This window comes from Notamacropus eugenii, chromosome 1 (assembly GCF_028372415.1).
Source record: "Notamacropus eugenii isolate mMacEug1 chromosome 1, mMacEug1.pri_v2, whole genome shotgun sequence".
Lineage (NCBI taxonomy): Eukaryota > Metazoa > Chordata > Mammalia > Diprotodontia > Macropodidae > Notamacropus > Notamacropus eugenii.
In genome coordinates this window covers 366,590,107-366,614,771 of record NC_092872.1, presented here as the reverse complement: position 1 = coordinate 366,614,771, position 24,665 = coordinate 366,590,107, and the positions used below count along the sequence as shown (strand labels likewise).

Here is a 24,665-nt window from a genome sequence, read left to right as displayed (position 1 = left end):
AGAATATGGGTGATAAGTAGCTTTCAAGTTTGTTTCTTAATAGAAGTAACTTAATTTAGCTGGGCAATTTTGATTATTTAAAAATTAATACTCCTTTTAAGTGTTTTAATGGAATAGATATGGATAGGAAATGACACTTTTAGATGTTATTCTAAATTCAATTCTTAACAGCAGCATGCTCCCTGAAAGTGGAATGATCTTATATCAGACCAGGAAAAATTGATGGTCAGAAATTACACATGAAGGTAGGAATGCCCTTAAAATCCAATTGCATTATATTTTGGAAATAGCGAGAATGGATAAAATTGAAAAAGTTGAAAGAGAAAGGACAATGTGTTCAAAAAAGGCATTTTGAATAAGTTGCCATTTTGCCAGATGTGAATGATAATTAAGCAAACAGAGGAGAATTAGATTTTTTTTTTTGTTTAATGAACATCATAGAAATCTACACCTAAACCAGGTAAAGAATATGCTTACTAGGAACATAGAGCAGGATACTGCAGTAGCTGATTGAAATTTCCAAGTTTCTAAAGGGATAGATGCAACATGGGATAATAAAAAGTGAATTTTGAAGTGCTTAAGAAAAGTGTGGAAAAGGAGAAAAAAAATGATGACAAATTTCAGCCATAGTATGAGAGTTTGTGTTAAAGGAAATTAAAAAGTTAAGAATGAACTAATCTAAAATATGAAACATACTGAAGCAAACTCCAGGGCTCTACATTAACGCTTTCCCTTAGCCACGGATAAGGAAAAAAAGAGAACTGTGCAAGAACACATCTTTACTATGTAAATTCAGCAATCAAGACAGATGTGGAGAGCTGAAATCAAGCTTCCTGAATAGCACAGGACACAGACTGCAAAAAAAAATATTCAAAACAACTCAACAAAGCAGATAAAAAAAACCTGCTTAAATGTATGGTTAAGAGGAACATATAGATGTAAAATGCCAACAAGATATTCCAGTGGATGACAGCTCAGTGGCCAGAAGTAATCTAGGCAAACAGAATATATTAATGTAAAGCCCTGGTTTAAAATGCTCAATAACAATTATCTTCCAAATAAAGCAAGTGCTCTCAAAAGTATATAAAACTTTTAGATCAACTCAATGTAATCAGACTATCGAAAAGAGTAAGATATAGGTAAAAACAGATAGGTACTACAATGTAAAGGAAATTAGAAGTATCTGTTGCATTAACTCACCTTATTAGAATGAACTGGCATATCACATATAGAGCACAGATGGGGATAACCCTTCGGTAAGAATCCATGGAAGTCTTCAATATTGCTACTTGGAGGAGCGCCTCTCTTTTTCTCAAAGAGAGATCTCTCTTGTAAAGGACCAGGACCACGACCCATTCTCTCATACTCACTGTCAAATTTATGATAGTTATGTGAGGGCTCACCATAAAAAGATTCATCCCTACACCTTTCTCCATCTCTTAATCTGTCATCTTCATAATCCATTCTGTCATAATAACCAGATTCTTGAGAACGACTTCCATGGTCATAATCAAGCACTGGGTTGAGACTAGGACCACGATCATCAAAACTATCTCTTCTAAAGTGCCTTTTTTCTTCCCAATCATCCCTAGGTACTCTGTATGGTGGCTCCCGTGTAGCAGATCTGCCATCTCTACCATAACTCAATGAAGGGCCTTCTTCAGTTCTCCTCCTTTTAAGTTGTAGAAGGATCTGGGGCAAATTCTCAGGAGTAATCTTGTCCTCTGGATAACGACTCAGTTCATCTAAGTCTCTAGCAGACAGACCAAAACTGGCCAAAATGTTACTGGCCTGGTCCGCATCTCCACGGTGTTGAGAAGACAAAGGGAGTGGACCTCTACTTCCAATGTTAAATATAGATTGCAAATTATGGGAAGAAGTACTAGCAGAAGACAGTGCACTATGAGATCCTTGTTGATTCAATGAAGAACTCATTCCAAGATTCATTAAACTAGCAAGGCGTGCAGTACCCTGGTTCATCCTTCCAAGAGATGCTGGCATACTTAAAGACTGGGTAGCAGCAGCAAGAAGGCCTATTCCTGCAGATAGGTCACGCCCATGACCTTGTGAGTCCCTACTGAGAGATGACTGCTGGAATGACTTGGACATTGTAGAACTATCTCTTGTCTACCTTATGGATCAAAAAAAAATTTTTTTAAAGACGGCCAAAAAGAAAGCTCAGACTAGAAAGCTAGTTAACTTTGCTTCAAAAATGGTAACGCCAAGAAAAAAGGATCAATAAGGACTGTAGATTCTTCTTCAAGCTGAGAACCAGCAGACAACTCTGTAGAAAAATAAGCAATTTTAGTAATAAATCCCTTTAAGCAGATGCAGTTTTTTTTTAAAAAACATGCATCATGTTGATTAAAAAAAGAAAAACATTTAAGATCTCAAACTTACAAGGCTTTCATTACATATCTTAAAACAGATTCAAGATGTACCCAGAACCTATTTTTTTATGGAAAAAAAAGGTCATCTGTCAAACTAAGCTTTTAACTATTAAAAGTGAATTTCATACTGAATTTAAATGAAGTGCTGGATCTCTGCATGTATCTAAATTTTGGTAAAATAATCTAAGATGGGTCTCTTCTTTTAGAAGAATAGGCACCCTATATGATGCTTAAGTTCCAGGAGAAAGACTACCAAAAAATAAAGTCAGAAAGTCAAAGATGAATCTGTTGTATACTGCTCTGAAAACGAAACCTCTTAACACTACAGGAAAGGACCAGACCAAGTAACCAAAAGTAACTGAAGCTTGGGTAACAAGTATCTATAAGAGCTAAGACCAAATACAACAGGAGAGCTCAATGCAGCAAAATTAATTTACCGAGGTGAAGACAGATGTGAACAAGAAAAATAAGTTATTTCCTATTTTTAAGATTTCTCCCCACATTAAAGTCATACTGCTCTTTGTGCCTTCTTGCTGCCAAATTCTACCTTAAGCTGTGCTTATTCTTATAAAGTAAGGAGAAAAGGGAGATTCCCAAGAAAAACCCAGTGTAGGAAGTACATAGGAGATCCAGGAAAGGGCACTTTCCCCAAGTTAGCATTAAACGAAGCTCATATGATGCTTAGGGATTACAGCACCTCTAGGAGCTTCAAAATAGAGGAAATGAAAAGGAGATCTTGAATACTCAGAAACCCCATAATTTTTTTTCCAAAAGACTATTTTTCCTGGACAAACTAAATTATGAATACTATCTCTTCCCAAGAGTTCTTCTTCAAACATGGATGATGATGTTGTCATTTCTTTCCCTAAACTGATGCCATCTTCCATCTCAGAAGTGATTTCAGTAACATAAGAATTTGTAAAGCACTTTGGTGTGATTCACTTAAAACAATTTCACAGTTCAAAGATATACATCACAAATAACTTTAACTAAATACCGATGGCTTTATACATCACAATAATTATATATATAAATACACACACATAAAGCCTGAAGTTCAATGTCAGTCAAGAAATTTCCTCACATGAGGTACTGCTCAAAGTAGATAACACGAACACTTTATCAATCACATACCTATATATGTATATATCTCAAGTTTCATAAATTAAAAACTTCATTACAGTTAAAAATCAAGCAATAGTGTTAACTAGTTACTAATCTATTATTATAGGACAACCTATGTTGTTAGATCAAAGCTAGATATATACTGTATGAATACAGTTGCAGAGGAAGAAAAAATGGTATAGAAAGAAGAGATTTTAAGACTAGATAAAAAAAAAGATGTAGCAAAGGTAAAGAAGAGACACAGAAAGGCTATCAGAGGTGGCTTGAGTTACAGAGAATGTTCTCACATCAAAAGAGATGAATTTGAGAAAAAGACATTGAAGAAATCAATGCTAGATGAGATCCACTAGATATATGAATTAAGTTTTAAAACAAGAGACAATTGTTTAAAAGGAGGGTGTCAGTAGACGTTGAGATGAAGGTGGTAAGATAATTTCCTTAGTCTATTTAAAGTATGCAGATAGTTGTGTGTATTTTTTTTAATGTCAAAATAGTAGCTGAACTAATTTGTATGTGTAATTACAGGTAGAACCTTTTTTTTACATCATTCAATACATGTGTAACAGAGCACAATTAAAAGGGGGTTTCATTATCAAAATTTCAAAATATTAAGAGCAACATTAGTTATAGCCATGTGCTTTAATTCTAGCATTAAATGTATTGGTATTTCACTTTAACAACTTTGTTAAAAAGCTAAATTTCCCCTCAAGGAAATCATGTGGCTTGACCACTACAGGAGCCTGCCACATTTTCTAAGAAATAAAATAAAAACCAACAGCTACCTAATATTCATTTTAGAAATTATATTTCTGCACATAACTGCATAGGAACTATGGATCTGCAAAAAGAAAGTCATGTTGGAGAAGGCAAAAGATGACAAACAGAAAATGGATGCTGAAATAACTGAGAAAAAGAACAAGACATGGAAACGATATTGAAGTTCCATGAGAACTTACATTCCCACAAAGGTTTAGCCTTACATATTTATAATCTATTCAAAAAGATACAATTCAAAGTGCAATACCAGTATATAAACGCTGCCATAAGACTTAAACTTCTATCAAAACCAAAAGATGAACCAAACTGTTATTTTAAATAACTATAGTAATCCAGCCACATAAATACATATTGTTGAAAAGTACATTAATGAAAGCATTTTCTTTTTAATAATTTTTTTCTTGACTGGACATTAAGATAATTTAAAAATTAAATTAGGGTGAAAAGAAAGTGAAATCTAATCAGCTAGCGCTTTGTTAAAATAGTCCTATTTTCAAATTTACCAAATACTACAAAACATCAAAATTTTTGATTCTATTAAATGCCATCACCATATACATATATATGTATATACATATATATCACTAAAAATAAATTTTATAATTTTCAAGGCAATTATTAATTGTGCTTTTCAAATATCTGCCAAAATTTGAGTATCTAATGTCCTGCCAACAAAGCAAACCAGTCACATATTTGGAGTAACAATACTAGACGAAAAAGACATTTAATGAGATACAAATTCTCATTTTTTTCTCTACTTGAAAAATAGCTGATATACATTATTTTTAATTGATAAAAAAATTATCATATACACAAAAATTTAAAAATCTGGTTATCAAATACATTTACGTACTTTAAGATAACATCCTTTTAAAAAGGAGATACTTCTGAAATTTCATACACTTTTTTCACATTGTAAAAGTTTGCATTAACAGCAATCTAACATCAGAGAATATTACAAGTTTTCTCTAGTAGTTGAATCTGCCAAGAAAATGCAAAGGGGTAACACCTCGATTGTTCACATATAGCATAAGGATATACTCATAATGCAAATTAAGGATTACTGAAAATGAATTTAAACCAATTTTGTTTCCTTAAAAGGCATAATAATTTTTAAAAAGAGCCCTTTAGCTTTTACATTCAAAATAAATAATTATTTTAAGGGCTAATGTTAGTTTTATTACTGTTTATATTCTACTATACCAGATTGTAGAAATTACTGGTATATTCTAAACATAAAGTGGTTATTTAAAAAGAAAAGCTTGCTAGGACATTTTTGGAGGGCTTCCTTAAATCTAACCCTAACCATATTGTGCATGCTAAGAAAATAGATTAAACCATAAAGTTACTAAACAAGTGATTTTATTTCCTAATATTGAAATGTGGTTTCTAACAGTATTTCTAAAATTTGAATTACAAATTATTTACAAATATTTCAGATTTTCTCAATGTTCTTAAAACAACCCGAGTTGCTAATTTTTACACAAATCAAAACATTTTGAAAATATATTCTAACCAATGATTAGAATATAATTTCATGAATGCCAATCTGATTAGCAGAGTAATAATGGGCTTACAGCGTTACAAGTTACAGATGCCCAAATCAATTAGCTGTAGTCTATAACTCCAAGAATGAGAAATAAACAATTTAACACATCCTTTGAAAAGGCTGCTGCTTGGTATATGAAATATTCAACTTCATTTCCTGCTCAGGTTACCAATTCAAATCTACAATCTGGCTCCTTTTCAGTTCATTTAAAGGGTTAGATTATTCTGATTCATTTAAACTGATTATCTTTCTATATTTGCACTAGAGTAAGTTTTTAAATTTTATTTATGTAAAATTTATTTAGGGACCAAAACCTTAAATGGCCATCAAATATCCAAATCAGAAACTGTCACAATGTGTAAATTTTAATTTTAGTACGGCTTTTTAAAAGCAACTTTTACTAGTTTTTCTTTTGCTAGATAGTTTATAATTCTGGAGAGGTCCCAAAATTTTCCTTTTTGGTGAAACAACTTGGTTCAAAGCACATTTAGAACCTTGCACTGAGGTTTTCTCAAATATCATAACCAGAAGTGTCAACATTTCAAAATGGCACATACCTCTGAGAGAATTTCAATGTGGCATTCATTTTTTTAAAATATGAAGACCAAATTAATTCAAATTGGAAACTCCTTGAGGATAAAGTCCTAGAGCTTTGTTTAGAACATTTTACAGTTATGTATAGTAGCAATATATATGTATACATTATGATACTTTACAATGACAAAATTTGTAGTTTAAAACATCAGGCAAATTGAAAAGCTACCTAAAATTTAAAAATATGCAAGACTATTGCTCTGCAAATCCATCTGACAGACCTGGATTCAACTTCTAGCCCACTTCTTGATCCTTAGGCCAGTGATATATAAAGACTGTTGCAGAGTGCATTCAGCTGCTGAGAAGATAAAAAGCTTTATGTTAATCAGTTGAAGGTATTTTTGTTCAAAATGTGGAATAACTTTTTATTTTATAAAAAATTTCCAGACCTCAGAAAACAATTTAAAAAGGCCAATGACTTTCAACACCAGGCACTGAATGAATTTCAGATGAAAAGAAAAAATGGCAAAGAATCCATAGCACAAAAACCCTTTTTTTTCCATCTGACCCATAACAAAATACTCTTTCCTACCATGACACTCCAATTTCTTGATTCTATTTTCTATTTTTCTGACCAATTTCCATCAAACTCCTTTTCCACTGCCTCAACCTTTATCTTCCAGTGCCACAGCACACAGAGCACTCTCTCCAAAAGTCTTTTGTTCTACCTTTCCAACCTCTTCTCCAGGCATCTGGGGTCATTTCTATGCAAATAACTTCCAAATTCACAACTCAAAACTCCAGACCTCATCAGAACTAAATAGCCACAGGTCTCCAAGACTTCAAATGGCCTTCCTCTATACCCCATTAATTAAAAAAAAATTCTCCCCTCTCCCCTCAAAACTCTAAGCTTCTTTTTTCCTGCTATGGCATTAGCCTTTTCTATTCTCTCAAACTGAAAAATTTGAGATTCCCTTTGCTTTTCCTTCTTCATCCATGTTGAGTATGTACATGTGACACATCATGATGGAGAGAGAAGGGAAAGCACTACTGAAGTCAAATCCTGCCTTTGACAATTACCACCTATGTCACCTCCATGGCTAGGGAGCACAGTAAATAGAGTGCTAGGCCTTAAGTTAGGAGAACTCCATGAACTCAAATCTGGCCTCAGACATATCAGCTGTGTGATCTGGGCAAGTCACTTAACCCTGTTTGCCTCAGTTCCTTATCTGTAAAATCAGTAAGAGAAGGAAATGGCAAAACACTCCACTCAGTAGCTTTGCCCAGAAAATCTCAAATGGGGTCACCAAGAGTCAAACACAAATGAACAATAAAAATGTCACTTAAAGAAGTTATAATTTCTGCACCTCAGTTTCCTCATTTGTAAGGAAATAGGTGTCAGACTAGGTGGACTATAAAATCTCTTCCGGCCCTAGATCAGACTAAGTCCCTATTAAATTCTTCAAAAATATCTGAGATGGTGAGGAGAAGGGGGCAAGAGACAGGAACAGGATGCTGCAAGGTTCAGAAAACCTGGGAAGACTCATACAAACCAATGAAAAGTGAACACAAAGCTATTTGTGCAAAAACAACAATACTATAAAGCTTTGAAAAACATAAGAATTGATCAACATGATGACCATTTACAATTCCAAACAAAGGATTCACGATGAAACATGCTATCCACCTCCAGACAGAGCTAATGTACTCAGGGCAGAATGAAGCAATTTCTTTTCTTTCAACTTGGCTAATAGAGGATTTGTTTTACAAAACTACATATTTGTAAAGGCTTTTGTTTTTTCTTGCCTTCTCAAAAGGTAGGGGAAGAAGGAAAAGAATTCAGAAAAGCAAATTAAATTTCAAAATAAAATTAATATTATATTAAAGTTATATAAAAACAAAAACATCTATTTTGATTAATTTCATTCCTTGCAAGTCAAATAATTCCAGGCTGTCCTCCGAAAACATAGCTATCTTGATGTGTCCAATTCATGGTGACCCCATTTGGGGTTTTCTTGGCAAAGAAGTTCCTTCTCCAGCTAATTTTACAGATAAGGAAGCTGAAATAAATAGGGTCAAGTGATTTGTCCAAGGTTACACATCTATAGTAAGGATCTGAGGCCAGATTTGAACTCAGGAAAATGAGTTTTCCTAACTCCAGGACTAGCATTAGCTATTGAGCCACCTAGTGGCTCCTTAATTACACTTACCTGAATTTAAAATTCAATTTAGACCTCTCTTAAGTATATAAAAATGTTTCCCTATTGGTCATCTTACTATATAAAATTTTTCTTTGCCTGGTCTTTGAGGTTTTACCAATTCTTCTAAATCAGTTCCATCTACTCTATAAACCAACATAACATCTCCCCACACTCCCCAACCTTTTCCTCAACTCTGTTCATTTTCTTCTAACTCTATCTTTAATAACCCCAACATGAACCATGCAAACTCTAAGCATACACAATCAGTGATCTCATTTCCCTTTATGTATTTTATGTTGCCTTGGTGACAAAATTATTCTTGTTCAGACTCAAATTCTAAGGGACTGTATCTTCTCATCCTTTATGTATTTTTCAAAGCACTTACAATAACCAGCATTCCAAAAAATTAGCATTTAGAAAGGCTGCTGTCTAGTGAGCTAACCCTTTAAATAAAAAGTTGAATTCTACAGATATGTGTATATATACACGTACATATGCATGCACACATGTAAATGTATGCATAATCCTGTCATGGGTAATTAAAATATTTAATGAAGTGCCCATTCCATGTGCAAGAAACTGTGCTAGTAAAGTGTTTTTACAAAGATATTTTAAAGTGAAGGACACTCTGCCTAAGGGAACATACATTTTGCTGAAAAATAAAATATCCACAAAATAAAGCAAAGTACAAAGAAAATTGAGAAGAGAGAGAGTACTAACTGGAGGGGAGATGGAAAGGGAAAGCACTCCAAAGGCATGGAAAACAGTTACTAGTCTGTGTGAATGAATGGAAGCCTGGGATGGAATAATTAATTCAGTTTGGCTAGAATACAGATCATGACAAGGAATACGAAGAAATAAATCTGGAAAGGCAGGTGGTAGTTAGACTATGAAGAGACTCAAATATCAGACAAATGATTTTGCATTTTATCTATAGGCACAGGGATGCACTGAAGGTTTTTCAAAGAAAATGGAAAGCAGTATAGGGAAAAAATGAGTTTAGGTCTTTATACTATATATGAAATTCCAAAAGGATTATCTAAATATATTTTTAAATTATTACAAAAAATGAAATGGAAAGGAAGAAAATTATTTTCTCAATGCAAGACATTATAGAAGACTGATTTGCTATTGAAATGACTTCTCACAACAAAAAGTAATGCACTCAGAATAAAGAACTGAACAGAATGAGGGAAAAAAAGCATTTGCTTTTGATTTCTAAAAGGTTAAAAATACAAAAGCTATAAGGAAACAAATTTGTGAGAAAGATACATGATCTAATAAGAAAATAAAAAGAAGATACATGATGCCTAAAATCACATTTAAAAATTTCAAAATAAGATTCAGAGGGCAATATGGAAGCAAAAAGAATACTCTTATTAAATAAATACACATTTAAAAAACAAACCACAAATAATGGAGTCTATCTCATGTACAATTCTCTTGTAATTCTTATGCATTTGAATATTTTTAATGATCACTGCCAACTTCAAATTATCATCTCCTCAAACTACATCCACTCAAAAAGGAGGAAAAAATATTTTCTATGGAAGCAAAGTATACTGTAAAATTAATATAATCCTCAAACTGGTAAGCACATTGTGACAAAACATGCAACCTGGGAAATTGGAGCTCAACGTTAGGAAATGGTCCTTAATATTAAACAGATCATTTCCTTCTCAACAATAATTTCCTTTCCCTGTACTTTCTTTCTCGTTAGTAAAAAACAAAGTAGCATCAGAAGACTAGTAACCCTCTTTGCATAGTCAAATGTCTACCCATTTCCTCACACCCTTTTCCTTCTCTTTGCCTTAAATCACAACCACAGGTATTGTTTAACCCTGACTTGGTAGTTTTAGAGTTTATTTTTAAAGTAATTAATATTTTTTAGAAAAACTGCAATTAAATAAGTATTCAAACAAGCAACTACCATGTACCCATGACTTCACTAAGCTGTGTACTGTCTAATTTAAGAAAATCTTATTTAATAAAAAGTCAAGATACCCTCAAGGAGCTTACATTTGATGAAGAAAACATGTACACATTAAAGTAAATAAAAATACAAAGTAAATACAAGGAAAGGGAGGGCAGAATGAGAAAAAGCCACTTATGTAGTATGATGTGGAGGGAGGGGAGTTTGCAGGGAGTGCATTCCAGGGATAAGAATCAAAGAGATGGAATATGTCAATATAAGGACAGTATTATGAGTAATGTACTCTAAATTTATATTACAATTAAAATAAATTGCCCCTTGTCTTTAAATTATCCAAATGATTCAATATCTACTCCCACAAAAAACCCAGGCACGAGCACCTCACTTCCTCATTGAGGAATATCCTAACATCTAATACTGTTTTTTGATAGAGATTAAGAAAAGTAGAAGATGCATAAGTACAAAAATAGTTATAGCAGTTGTTCCAGTAGTGACAAAGAGCTGGAAACTAAGGGAGTACCCTTCTGTTGAAGAATGGCTAAACAAATAATGATACACGAATGTTATATATAGAATACTATTAAAACACAACATAAAAATATGTAGATGATCTTATACTACCTAGTTCACTAAAGCTATTGTGAGGTTCAGATTAATAGTGTCAGGCAAGTAAATAATCTGCACTGTACCTCTCAATATGCTAGATTATGTTCAATCTAAATGAATGAATGCCCAAATTTTGTTTGCAGACAAATAAAATAAGAGATGAATGAAAAATGGTACTTAGCAGTCAGAATAAAATTAGAATAAAATGTTCAAATCATTTTAATTAAAATCCCCTCTTCCTCAATAAGCCATAAAGGTTAGCTTAAGGAAGCTTTCAGTCAAGAATTTCAAAGAACTTGTTTGTCCTTTTGGGGACATCTGAAGTGGTCTCCCTAATTAAATGTAAATATTAAAGTCTTTAGTGTATTCGAGACAAACCTTTACCACAGTATTAAGTACTCTGGTTGGAAGCTCTAAAAAGATTTCCCCACTCCCCCTCAACTTCTTGCTTGTTCAAGTACAGATTTTATCTACTGCTATGGTCTTATAATAAAGAATATTTTTAATGTGGAATCTCAAGATGATAACACTTGAGGAAAAATCAATTTACAATAATTAAAAGATGAATATCGAATAATAAATCTCAAAAGCTTTTTAACCATATTCTTAGAATTTAATGGCCCAAGTTCATTACATATAATTATATGTAATTATAATCATTTTGAAACATACTGACATACTTTGTATTTAGAAATATAAAAAACAATTTAGGGACACTTGAAGAAAGGAATTTCTACAATTCAGTATTTAATTTGAGATTCTACCTTCAAAAGGTGCAACACCTTTTCAAATTTTCTAAGGTATCTGCCTATAAACCAAACATACCACAAGTAGCATTGAAGAATACTTTGTATATGTCTCCCGTTTTAAAGAATGCACTGAGAATTTCTGAATTATTCACCTTGAATTCTTTCATTTTTTAAATACTGTTATGAGGTAACTATGGAAAAAGCACTGGATCACAGGAGACCTTGGTGGTCTTCTACTGATTAGTGGAGGGTTTTTTTAAATATTCAAATTATGAAATCAAACGTAAATTTAAGACTAACAATAAGTGCATCCTAAAGACACAAAGTTGATGAGTAAATAAGAAGGAAAAGTCAATGTTTTGTCATGCAAATTTAGAAGAATCTTAACATAATTTTTCATTGACCACTAGCTATCTAAAGGTAGAATTGTAATCCTTTTGTGAATCTCATTTTTATAGCCATGGGCATCTATGTATAAATAAAAGCATTACAAAAATTCAAACCCATGATTTTGCAACATCACAGTAGTAATTATAAGAGGTGTGCATTAGTACAATGTGAAGAGCACTTGTACCTGGACCCAGGAAACGTTGGTTCAAGGCTCAGCTCTTAATCTTACTCAGCTCTATGTGAATTATATACCTTGACTAACTTTCTGAATCTCAATTTCACTGTAAGATGGGAATAAAAGTAATGATACCATGCCTTTCCTTTCTACATTTATATTTCCATTTTTTTTCAACAGTGTAGTCTACTCCCCCTTGAACTTAAGATACCTAGGACAAAATACTAATAGCCATTAACAAGAGGTACTACAACACACCACATAAGAAGCATTCAATAGTAATAACTGTCAAAATTAGACTATGCTCACCATGGCACCTGCCACCTGAAATGTGGAATTTATTTATCATAAAACTAATCATCCACTTAATATTTTAAGTATCAAAATAAAACCCTTAATATATAACATAATACAGTTACCTCCTGACCTGTGAGATATTTCATACCACCTAATCAACAAAAGTCACTAATCTCATTATTAATTTTTAAATATTCTAAGTAGAGCTGAAAATTAACTGGTCCAATAGAAACAATCTGCCTCAGACCCAAACAACAAAACCGTCTCCTAGGTCTTAGAACAGTGCCTCAAATACAGTAGGCATTTAATAAATGTTTATTTATTGTCTTCACACCACCTAAATTGAGTCGCCTCTAGAAAACGTTCCACATCATCAACAGCATGCATACACACACTATCAGCAGGTCCTAGGCCCAGCCTTTGTCTAGAAAACCAGAAAGCCTTATCATCCTTTTAAAGACTAATCCAGATTAAAAGCATTTAAGGTTAAGAGAGATTTTTTTTTTACCCTTTACTCATCAAAGCCGCTTCGAGTTAAATTAAGGGCTTCCTCCACGACGCGACAATAAAAAAATTCAACCCGCATTTCACTTCGCGGCCATTTCAATCGCAAGAGATTAGGGTCACAAAAACCTTTCAGTGAGATGCAGAGAACGGAGGCGGCCAGAAGTCTAAGGGGGCGCTGTGAACCGCAGGAAAGGGGAGTGAGAGCCACCTGGAGGGGAGGGGGAGCGAGAGCAAGGAGAGAGGGAGAGTGGGAGACGCGAGGGGAGGGGGAAGGAGAGCCGCGAGGGGAGGGGGAGGGGGAGCCGCGAGGGGAGGGGGAGTCGGGGCCGCGCGGGGAGGGGGAGGGGGAGTGGGAGTGGGAGCGGGGAGAGGGAGAGGGAGGGGGAGGGGGAGACGGAGCGGGCGCCGGGAGGAGGGAGGGAGGAGTGGGGAAGAAGCCTGCCTTAAATCACTCAGATACTAGAAAACCTTTTCTTTTTTGGCTGCCATTTTCTTTTGCAAAAGGAGAGGGAAACACACCCTTTGCCGTCAGGGAGGGTTAATTGGGCCAGGAAAGGAGAGCCAAGAACGAAGCGGCAGCGATCGAAGCCGCCAACACGGTCCTCACGCTCGCTTACTCGAGCGCGCGCACACATACATATATACACACACATGTACATACACACACATACACACACATCATGCGCAGTTCTCGTCTCTCATCTCCTACCCGCCAAAACACGGCCCAGGGGCCCCGCGAGTCCACCTGCCCCTCCCCTCCGCGGCGCCCCGCGTGTAAGTAACGGGTTTAGCTTCCCGTACCCGCCCACAACCAAGAAAGGAAGGAATGAGACGATTCGGCTGGCCGCCATTCCCCCTGCCGATGCACCTCAGAGACGAAGGCTGTAAAAACATCCTCGCCCTAACCCGGCCCGCCCTCACCTCAGCCGTCCGAAGAGACTAGCCCCGCTGCCACTGCGCTCCCAACATGGCGGCGGGCAAGCGAGCGGCTCACATACGCAGCGCGGAGGAAGGGAGGGAAGGCGCGAGGCTGCCTGCGCACCCCCCACCTCCGTCCCCGCCCCCGCCCGCCGCTAGCCTCGATTCTCCCTCAATCCAGGTCCCCGGCGCGGGACGCGCGGGGCACCCACTCACCCGATCCTCACCCGTTTCACTGCTACCTCAGGGAAGGGGAGGAGGAGGAGGAAGAACGACGACACCTCTCTTCGAGCGGGACTCGAAAGCTCCCACAATCCCCCGCAGCAACGGCGGTGTGGCGACGGGCGGACAGCAAGAGTAGCAAAAGAGCGATTCCACTCTCGCGAGAACTTGCCCCCAAGCGCGCACCCGCTCTGGCCCCACCTCCGCCAGTTCCTTCCCAATCTCTTCAAGCCTATACTCTAAAGCCTGAGCTCGCACACCGCGGCCACTTTCAGCAAAGCCGCGCCTCCGCCTAGCCAAGGAACACGCATGCGCAATTTCCCCTTCCGCTCAGCTCTCCGCCGCCCTGCCCCCACTGCCCCTCCCCCACCAAAGTGGCGGTGGAGGTGGGGGGAGGGGAATAGAGGCCTAATTGCGGCCTAGAGGCCTAGCAACCTCGGAAAATCTCGTCATCCACCCTGCGTTTACATGCTGAGAAGTCTCTCTGTTAAAGTTAGAGGCCTCGAGGCCGTTCCCTTTGTTTGCCCCGCAGGCGGAAGGATAAGGCGAGCTGACCGCCCTCGCTTTATATTTACCTCAGGAATTTGGGGAAGAAGACGCCATAAAGGCTGGAAGGGCTCAGCCCGGGCCACCCCTGCCGCCTGATTTTTGCTCAGGGGCGAATGCCGACCCAGGATCCCCACAACCCCGCCTTCCTTCATATCCTGCCCCCGGGGGCGTGCTGCCGGGCCGAAGGCTCCCCGAGGAGGCTTTAGGCCCCAGGCCTTTCTTGCTTATCACGTGGGCACATTTTCTCTGGGCTCTGCCCAGGATTCTGCTCAGGTGGCCTAGGCCCTACTGGCTTTCGCTTGTAGCTGGATTGCATTTTATCTAAAGCTTTCTAGAAACGCGTGTTCCCTCTTCCCTCCTGCCCCCTTCCAGAAGGAAGCCATTTTTGTCTTTGTGCCCCCAGACAGTTCCTTTCTCAATTGCCTGTGCCACCTGGAGTCCTGTACGTGGAAGATGGGACTACCACAGCCTCCCTCCTGTGCCATGCTTTCTCTTGACTTGCAGGCCATGGATGGCCTAACAAACATTTATCCTCCAGAGCTGAGCTTAATTAAAGGCCGTACATTTGGCCCCAGCCCAAGCATCTTGTCGTCATAGGATTATGGAGTGTTACAAGTGGGAGGAAACTTAGAGGTCGTCTATTCAAATGCCGCTAGTTTTCCAAGTGAAAGAAAGGGCCCACTGACATACATTTAGAACGAGAAGGGTCTTCAGATGCTGGCTTACACCCCAGTCATCCCACTGAGGAGGAAACTGAGGCACAGAAACGTGAAAGCAGGGTCCCCAGGAGGCCCTCAGCAGCTCCCCCAAACCGCGGAGCTCCGAGGGGGACCTGCCGGAGTTACAAGGGCCCAAAGCCCCTTTTCCCAACGGAGGAGAGGGCTTTAGGTTCAATGACCCCCTCCTGTGAAGTGGCCAGCTTAGTGTAGATTCTGCTTCCCACAGTGCCTGGTGCTGGGTTCCAGGAGCTGCAAGTGCCCGCAGGTGTCCTCTCCTCCTTTGTCTTCTAGTGAAGATGAAGTGGCTGCTGTCCTCCGCCAGTTACACTTCATCTTTTTGTAGGCAAAGGAGGACGCGGGCATCAGATGCCCATCCCCAGTTCTGCCTACCTGGGCTGTTTCTTGGATGCTCTGGTCAAAGGATGTGAAGAGGCAGTACTCAGAGGAAGACAGCAGAGCTCTCACCTCACATAAAAATGCTCTGAATCTCAATTAATCAGAGAAATGCAAATTAAAACAACTCACCAGATGGGTCAACATGACTGAAAAGCCATATAATACATGGTGCAGAGGATGTGGGAAAATAGGGACACTAATGCCAACTAGTCCAACCACCCTGGAAACCACTCGGGAGCTATGCCAAAAGGGCCATAAAAGGGCTTCCCCTTTGATCCAGCAATGCCACTACACGGTCTGTATTCCAGAGATCAAACAAGGAGAAAAAGACCCAGATGCACAAAAATATTTATTGCAGCTCCTGTGGTGGTGGCAAAGAACTGGAAATTTAATAGGATACCCATCCCATCCATGGGAGAACGTATGAACAAGTTGTGGCATACGATTTTGATGTGACAGAGAGCAAAACCAAGAAACTAAGTCATTGGGAAAGAAGTGTATTAAGTCATTCGAGGGAGATGACAGAGGGCAGTCAAAAAAGGGGAGAGCCATGTCCCTGTTCCCCCCAGCATTTTTAACCTTTATTATATATTATGTAGCATTAAACAAAAGAATAAGGAAAAAGTAGTTGACTGACCAGCATAAAGGCAGTTTCCAGATAAAATAGGTGGGTCTTTGGATGTCTATAGTAGGAGAAAACTCCTTATGCTAATCTTTGAATCAGACTGGGTTTCTGGTCAGAATAACCTAAGTCTTGAGTTAAGCATTAAGCGGATCTGGTCTCTAAGCAACAGGCTGGGTTCTCAGCTGTGAAGAGCTAGGTTTGAACAATGTAATAAAGCTTTCCCACAATTGGGATGGAGCACTGTAGAGCTGCGAAAAATGACAAAGCAGGTAATTTCAGAAAAATCTGGGGAGACAGAAATTGATGCAAAGTTAAGTGAGCAGAACCAGGAGAACATGGAACACAGCAACAGCAATAATAATAATAAAGTAATTAATAAATAATAAAAGTAATAATAAATCCACTGTGAAAGTAGTTAAGATCAGTGCAATGATTCACATCAATACCTGAGGACTCGCGATGAAAAATACTGTCTCCCTGCAGAGAGAAAACTGATGAACTCTGAATGCAGAATGAAGCTTTGTTCCACTTTTAAATTTTCCTTGTTTTTTTTTCTCAGAACGTGGCAAATAATGGAAATATGTTTTACAACACTTCACATGTATGATGTGTATCATATTACTTACCTTCTCAATGGGTAGGGAAGGGCTGGAGGCAGGAAGAGAATTTGGAACTGAAATTTTTTTTGATGAATATTTTTTTTAAAAAGGTTACTTTTTGGTCAGAAAAAGTAAAGAACTTTTCAAATCAACATTTATTGACAGCCTATGAGTACCCAATACTGTGCTCTAATGGAAAAGGACACAGTCTCAGGTTTATACAAAGAAAAAAATTAGAATACAAGTTGGCACAAAGTAAAATGAGCTAAATTGAATATAATCCAAATCCAAAATTTGCTAATATATAGCAAATATCAGGAAGGAGATAGAACAATGTTGGCTTTATCTAGGGCCTCAAGGAGAGCTACTGAAAATTCATTTCAGTGGGGCAGGTGCAAAGATAGGGGGAAGAACATAAAGATTTGGAGTGGAAAGGGACCTTAGACATCATTTTGTCCAATCTCATCTTACAGATAAAGAAAGTGACCCAGAAACATGAAGTGACTTATTCAAGTCATACATGTAATAAAGGTGATATTTAAACCCAGATCCTCTGATTCCACTTCTAGTTAATTCTCCTTTTTGAGATGATGTCATCTCTGAACCAGGAGAGATCTATGTCTGAATTCTCCTTCTAACACTTTTTAGTTCTATGACTATGGGCAAGTCATTAACTTCTCTAAGTCTGTTTCCTCAGCTATAAAATGAGGATAACAACACCCAAATTATCTCACAGGGTTGTTGGGGAGGTTAAATGAAATGATATGGAAAGTCCTATAAAATGTCAGTTACTGTGTTTATTCTACACTGGGAGGCTCATTACCAATGAGGTTTGGTAATGAACTTTTTAATCATGGTAAATAAAAAAAGTCAACATGGTCCTCAGTTCCCTGAAGCCCCTTTCTGCTTCTGCAGAGATAGTGGGAAAGTGGCAGAAAAAGAGCTAGGGTATCCTGAAAATCATACAGTTTTTAAATCAGCTATAAACATGAACTTAGCTGTCATTATTTTAAGTGGGAAATCCTTTTCCAATAAGAAGTAGATATATAATTTACTGAATTAAATAATAAAGAAAACAAGTAATTATGTTAAAGAAAAGGATAACAATATGACAACATAATAAAATTTTGGGATAATGGATAAAGCAACCCTGGAAATTTTATACCTCTAAACACCTCAATCAATCAACAAGTATTTATTGTCTACTGAATGACAAGCACTGGGCTAGAAATTGGGAATATAAAGATAAAAATGAAATAATTCCTACCTTCAATGAGTTTACATTCTGTCAGGGGGAGACAACATGTACACGTATAAATATATACAAAATAGATTCAAATACACAAAAGGATCAGTGATTTAATCAATTCTGAAGTTCCTTCTAGTAATGCAGATAACAACCACTCCATCCTACTCATCCTGCTCAATTCTTTTTCCTGTGCAGTTCTTTTCATCTTTCCATAGATTCACCATAAGTAGTCTACCTAATATGTTGATGTTTTCTGTGGCAGAAGAAATATCTTTTTCTTTTCATTTAAGATTTTTTTAAAAATTTTCAGTATCAAATTCTTTCCCTTGCTTCACCCTCCTTCACCAATTGAGAAGGCAAGAAATGTGACACTTATATATATATGAAGTAATGCAAAACATATTTGCACAGCATATTCTGAGAAAAAAGGCAAGAAAACATATGACTTAATCTGGGCTCTGAGTTCATTAGTTCTCTATCTCAAGGAGGACAGCGTTTTCATCATGAATTCTTTGGAACTGTTGTGGATTCTTAAATTGATCAGAGTAGCTAAGTCTTTCACAATTGGTTATCATTACAACATTGCTGTTTCTATGTACATTATTCTCCTGGTTCTGCTCACTTCACTTTGTATCAGTTCGTATAGATCTTCACAGGTTTTTTGAAACCTTTCCATGTATCATTTCTTATAACACAAGTATTACATCATATTCATATATAATATACAATTCATATTCAATATAATATACATCATATTTATATACAGTTAGTGCATTGTATTTAATTATTCAGCCATTCTCCATTTGATGGATATCCCCTCAGTTTCCAATTTTTTGACAACACACAAAGAGCTGCAATAAGTATTTTTTTACATATGGGTCTTTTTTTTTTCTTTAATTTTTTTGGGGTACAGATCTAGTAGGACTATTGCTAGGTCACAGAGTATACATAGTTTTGTAGCCCTTTGGGCATAGTTTCAAATTGTTCTCCAGAATTGTTGGACTAGTTCACAGCTCCATCCTCAGTGTATTAGTATCTCTTTCTTCCCATATCCCTTCCAACATTTGTCATTTTCCTTTTCGTGTTAACCAATCTGATGGATGTTCCGTGGCACTTCAGAGTTGTTTTAATTCGCATTTTTCTAATTACTAGTGATTGAGAACATTTTAATATAGCTATTGATAGATTTCATTTCTTCATCTGAAAACTGCTTGTTCATATATCCTTTGGCTCAGTTTCCTATATATTTGAGAAATGAGACTTTTATCAGAGATATTTGCTCTAAAAAAATTTCCCCAGTTTCCTGCTTTTGATAGAAGAAATATCTTAACCTCTCTCTCCCACCTCCTGCATGTTAGGCTAGCTTTTCCTTAAAAGGGCATCCAATTGGGGAATGACTGAACAAGTTATGGTATATGAATATAATGGAATACTATTGTGCTATAAGAAATAATTAGCAGAAAAAACCTGGAAAGACTTACATGAACTGATACTGAGTGAAGTGAGCAGAACCAAGAGAACACTGTTCACAGTAATTGACTGATTACTTAACTCTTCTCAGCAATACAATGATCCAAGACAATTTCAAAAGACTAGTGGTAGAAAATTCTATTCACATCTATAAAGAACCATGGAGTCTGAATGCAGATCAAAGCATACTATTTTTCCTTTTTTGTTGTTTTTTTTCTGGTTTTTCATGGTTTTTCACTTTTGTTCTGTTTCTTCTTTTACAACACAACTAATGTGGAAATATGATTAACATGATTACACATGTATAACCAAATCAGATTGGTTGCCATCTTGGGAAAGGAGGAGGAAAGGAAGGGAGAAAAATTTGGAATTCAAAATGTTATAATGTTATAAAAATGTTATAAATGTTACAAAATGTTATAAAAAATGAATGTAATGTACATGTAATTGAAAAAAAAATACTACTTACTTTAAAGTAAACTCAAGATTTGGTTGGCTCAGGGTAATAAAGGTTCATATTATTAAAGTCACTTCATCAACTAAGAATAAAATGGATCATGATGAGGATGCCTCATGATGAAGTAAAAGAGTTTCACTAACTCAAACTATCTTTAGTGCATATCCTCTTTGAATATCATTCTGCTATGGCTAAGTAAATCTCTTTTTGTTAACTGTTGAATGACCTATGAGTATCTCATTTTGTTCCAAGATTGAACCTAAACTACAAGGGGAATGACCTGAGTCAACCCAGAATACTTTCCTCACTTTCTTCTGACATGACTTGAGGGAACTAGTGGTAGTACTTTGGGTGTCTAACTGTGATGCTTTGCTCCTACCCTTTGACCAGTCAATTTTTTCTTCCTATCATAAACTTTCTTGATGAAGTCTTTCATACCTCTTCTTTGGAGTTCTTCACTGGTTATATGTTGCAGCCTGCTCTTCTGCCATGCCCTTCTCCATTTCCCACTATGTAACATTGATTTTTAATTCTTCAGAGAATGTTGTATTCCACGTCTCACAGCTATATTGAAATTATAGTAGAATGTTGATATTAAAAAGATGAGGCCTTGTTTTTTATGGGAAGCTTCAGGCCTGTAAAGGAACTCTAAAATTTCCCTAACCTATTCAGTTATTGGCCCAACTAATTTTCCAACTATACTCTCTGTCCCAGATACATATATTGATGAAAAAGCTCTAGAAGTTGTCCATCCAAATGAATGCAAAGATCTGAGCCACAGATAATCTTCATCCTGTTGATCTTTCTCCTGTTCCTGGTCAAACCAAACTGCTGTCAGTCGTTATACAGCTCTTCTTCCAGGAGGCTATGCAATATTCTGGGACTTTATGTAATTAGCATAATGTCATCTGCAAACAGGAACATCTAGGGGATCTCACCATCTACAGGAAATACTGCTTGGACCTAGACTCCGAGCTGAATCTTCTCCATCACAGTGGTGAACACCTTTGGGGAGGATATATTTCCCTGTTTTATGCCTCTCCTGATATTTATTATCAGGAAGTCCTTGAACAGGGTTAGTTCTGTTGTTATATTTTCTAAGAAATTTTGAGTGATGAGATAGTTTGTTGTAAAAGAGCCTGTAAGATGGCATGTTTTTTTTATGGAATCAAATGCCTTTTAATTTTATTTTTGGTAACTAACAAACAATAAGCACAGCATGATCTTATATTCTCTATTTCAGTTAGCTACAAAATTGTATAGATGTGGTATATGGTTGTATGTTGTTTGTGAAAGCCAGATTTTTCCCTATTAACACCTGCATTGAAGATGTCCTCAATTTTTGTATAGATGTTATGATATAAATGGAGCTGGAGAGGCCCACTTGTAACAGAGCCTACTTGTAACAGAGATGACATGGAATGTCTCACTCCACTTCCCCAAGTTGGACAACAATTTTTGCCTTTGAGAAAAGTAGGAAGATGGTTGCTATAGAGCAATGATTCCTTTACTTTCCTATTTTCAAGAAGAATATTGGACTAAAAGTATATCTTCCCATTATTCATCAGATATTTGTATTCTAAAGGCAAAATTACATTTTTCATAGATTCATGATAAATGCTATTTTCCCTAATCTTTCTGGGTGCAAAGACCTAACCCAGAAAGAGTAAGAGAGTTAGTTTACTCTAGGCCAATTTAGCAGCCCTCTTCTGAAACCCTTATTACATAAAGGCATAATTACAGATTGCTAACAAAATATTTATCAAAGCAAAAATGTAAACAAATTGAGGGAAGTCATATGAATTAGTTTAAGGAATAGAATACACAAGAGTAAAGGAATTCTATGACTTAGGGTTGAGATGAAATTCCAACTTAATCAAAGAGAGAATGATGTTCTCTCCTTCCCAAAAGACCACACTTAGCAGTCTTGGAGGTTCAGGCACTGGGAATCACGATATGTGTTTTGATACAAGGTCCTTTCCACATGCCAATGGCTCTGCTCCACTTGGTCATTCAAAAATCTATATCTTCTCTTCTCCCTTAGTCTCTCTCCTCACTTTCTCTCTGAAGTCTAACAGCTCATCTAAAGTCAAGTTTCCCTCCATAGAGGCAACAGACAAAGCTCAGGGGTCTCTCAAACAACAACACTCTGGGTAGGCAGCATGGAACTAAAAAAAATTTAAAAGATCCACAAATCAATAATCCCCCCAAAAGCAAAAAAATAGAAATAAAGAAAATCAAAGAAGAAATAAAATTTAAAAATTAAAACTAGACTTCATTTAAAGAGCAATAAAATAGAGAAACCATTAGCCAATTTGATGACAGGGAAATAGAGGATAACAAAATGGCCAAAACAAAAATTGAAAAGATAAAATTTGAAATAAAATGGAGAGGAAATAAAATTATTAGTTTTCAACAAAACTAAAAACTTAAAAAGAATGAATACTTACAATACTATAAAATACCTAGATTCATAGAGCAGAGGAGAAATTGAGCAAGCTATAAACGAACTCCCAAAGGGAAGAAAAAATTAGGTTCAAATGAATTTGTTTAACATTTAAAGAACAATTAACCTCTATGATACATAAACCACAAGCATAAGTTGAGAAATAAGACAACTTATAAAACTCCTTTTATGAAGCAAATATGGGTCTGAAATCCAAACCAGGGAAACATAAAGTGGAAATAGAAAACCATATCACTTGACAAATATGAATCAATCAGATGACTTAAGTTTCTATTCTGGCTGTAATGCTTACTATCCGTGTGACCGTGGGCTAGTCACTAGCTTCTTGGATTCCAGTTTCCTCTTCGTTAAAATGAGGGGATTGACTAGATGACCTCTGAGGTACCATCTAGCTGTAAGTCTATGATCCTACTAAATCTTATGAATGATAAATATAACATAATATAACAACAAAATAATTAAATTATCATGACTATTATGTCCCTTCTCTGAGTGATGCTGTGAAATCTCAACCTCTCAGTGCTCCAGGTTCCTATTTAAGACTATAAGTTTTAGAAAAGATGTAAACTTGCTTTGGTAAAGGAAGTTACCTCACTTAGGAGATCCCTTTATTAAGGGATCATAGGTACAATCATTATTCCTATCCCTATTCTCATGATTGTATCAATAATGCATTAAAAAAAAACTGACAAAATACAGCATTCATTTATCTTAAAATACTAAAAAACACTGGAATAAGGATCTTTTCTTAAGATGATAAATACCATCTAAAACCAAGAACTACCCTTATCTATATGGAAAGCATTACACTTCCTCAGGAAGAGTGAAGTGAGGATGTCCACTGACTCCACTATTATTTGACAGTGATAGCCACATTAGCTATAGTAATGACAAGAAAAAGAAATTGAAGGAATAAACATAGGCAAAGAGGAGACAAATAATTTGTATGTGCATATAATATAATTAAGCATTTACTTAGAGAACCTCAGAGATTCAACAAAAAATTAATCAAGATAGTAAATTCAGTAAGAGAACAAGACACCAAATAAGCTCACAAAAATCATGAGTTTTCCTTTATTTTGTTAACAGACGATATATAGAAATTCCGTTCAAAGTCATTATAAAGTTAATATTTGAGAACTAAAATTAACATTCAGGACTTATATATAAGGACAATTGCAATATACTCGTAACATTAATAAGTGAAGGCAAATAATGGGAGAGGTATTTATTGCTCAAGGCTGGGTAACAGTAACATAATAAAAATGATACTACCTACATTAATTTACATATTTAGTGTTATATGAAAATGCCAAGGTCTTATTTTGTAGTACTACATAGAACAAAAACAAAATTCATTTGAAAAGTAGGCATAATGATAACTGTTATATATTACTTACTATATATCAGGAACTGTGCTAAACATAGTTGTCCCCTTTTCTCCTCCTTTTCCCTTGTTCCCTCTCTATTTCTGATATCACAAAAGGGTTAGGGAGGATAGGGAATTGGAGGATATTTGGAGATGACTGAATGAAGACCTCCACTATTATGGATAGTTTCCTGACATTATTTATTAAGTCAATAAACTATGTGATCACAAAAATCAATCAATCATTAAACATTTACAAAGCATCTACCATTATTTTATAGTGCAATATAGATCAAAAACAAATTTCATTTGGAAAGTAGGAATAATATAACTAACACAAGTGATATATCACTTACTGTGTACCAGGAATTTGCTAAGCCCTACAGCCCTGG

The 24,665-nt window shown here is 36.4% G+C and overlaps 1 protein-coding gene across 17 annotated transcripts in view; it reads right to left on the bottom strand.

Annotated features, from left to right (window-relative positions):
- MATR3 (matrin 3) overlaps positions 1–15,102 on the bottom strand; it is a 31,093-nt gene extending 15,991 nt beyond the window's left edge. For 2 of the 17 annotated variants that reach the window (XM_072630427.1, XM_072630437.1), the window contains exons 1-2: positions 14,368–14,679; positions 1,201–2,284 (exon numbers count right to left, since the gene is read on the bottom strand). In XM_072630427.1, coding sequence (XP_072486528.1) covers positions 1,201–2,109 — 909 coding nt within the window. In that variant the 5' untranslated portion in view covers positions 2,110–2,284; positions 14,368–14,679. Of the gene's footprint in view, positions 1–1,200; positions 2,285–6,604; positions 6,734–14,154; positions 14,276–14,367; positions 14,680–14,948 lie in introns of those variants that run through there. The other 15 variants (XM_072630426.1, XM_072630436.1, XM_072630439.1 and 12 more) reach the window with 14 other exon arrangements.
- Between the last annotated feature and the right edge of the window lie 9,563 nt (positions 15,103–24,665).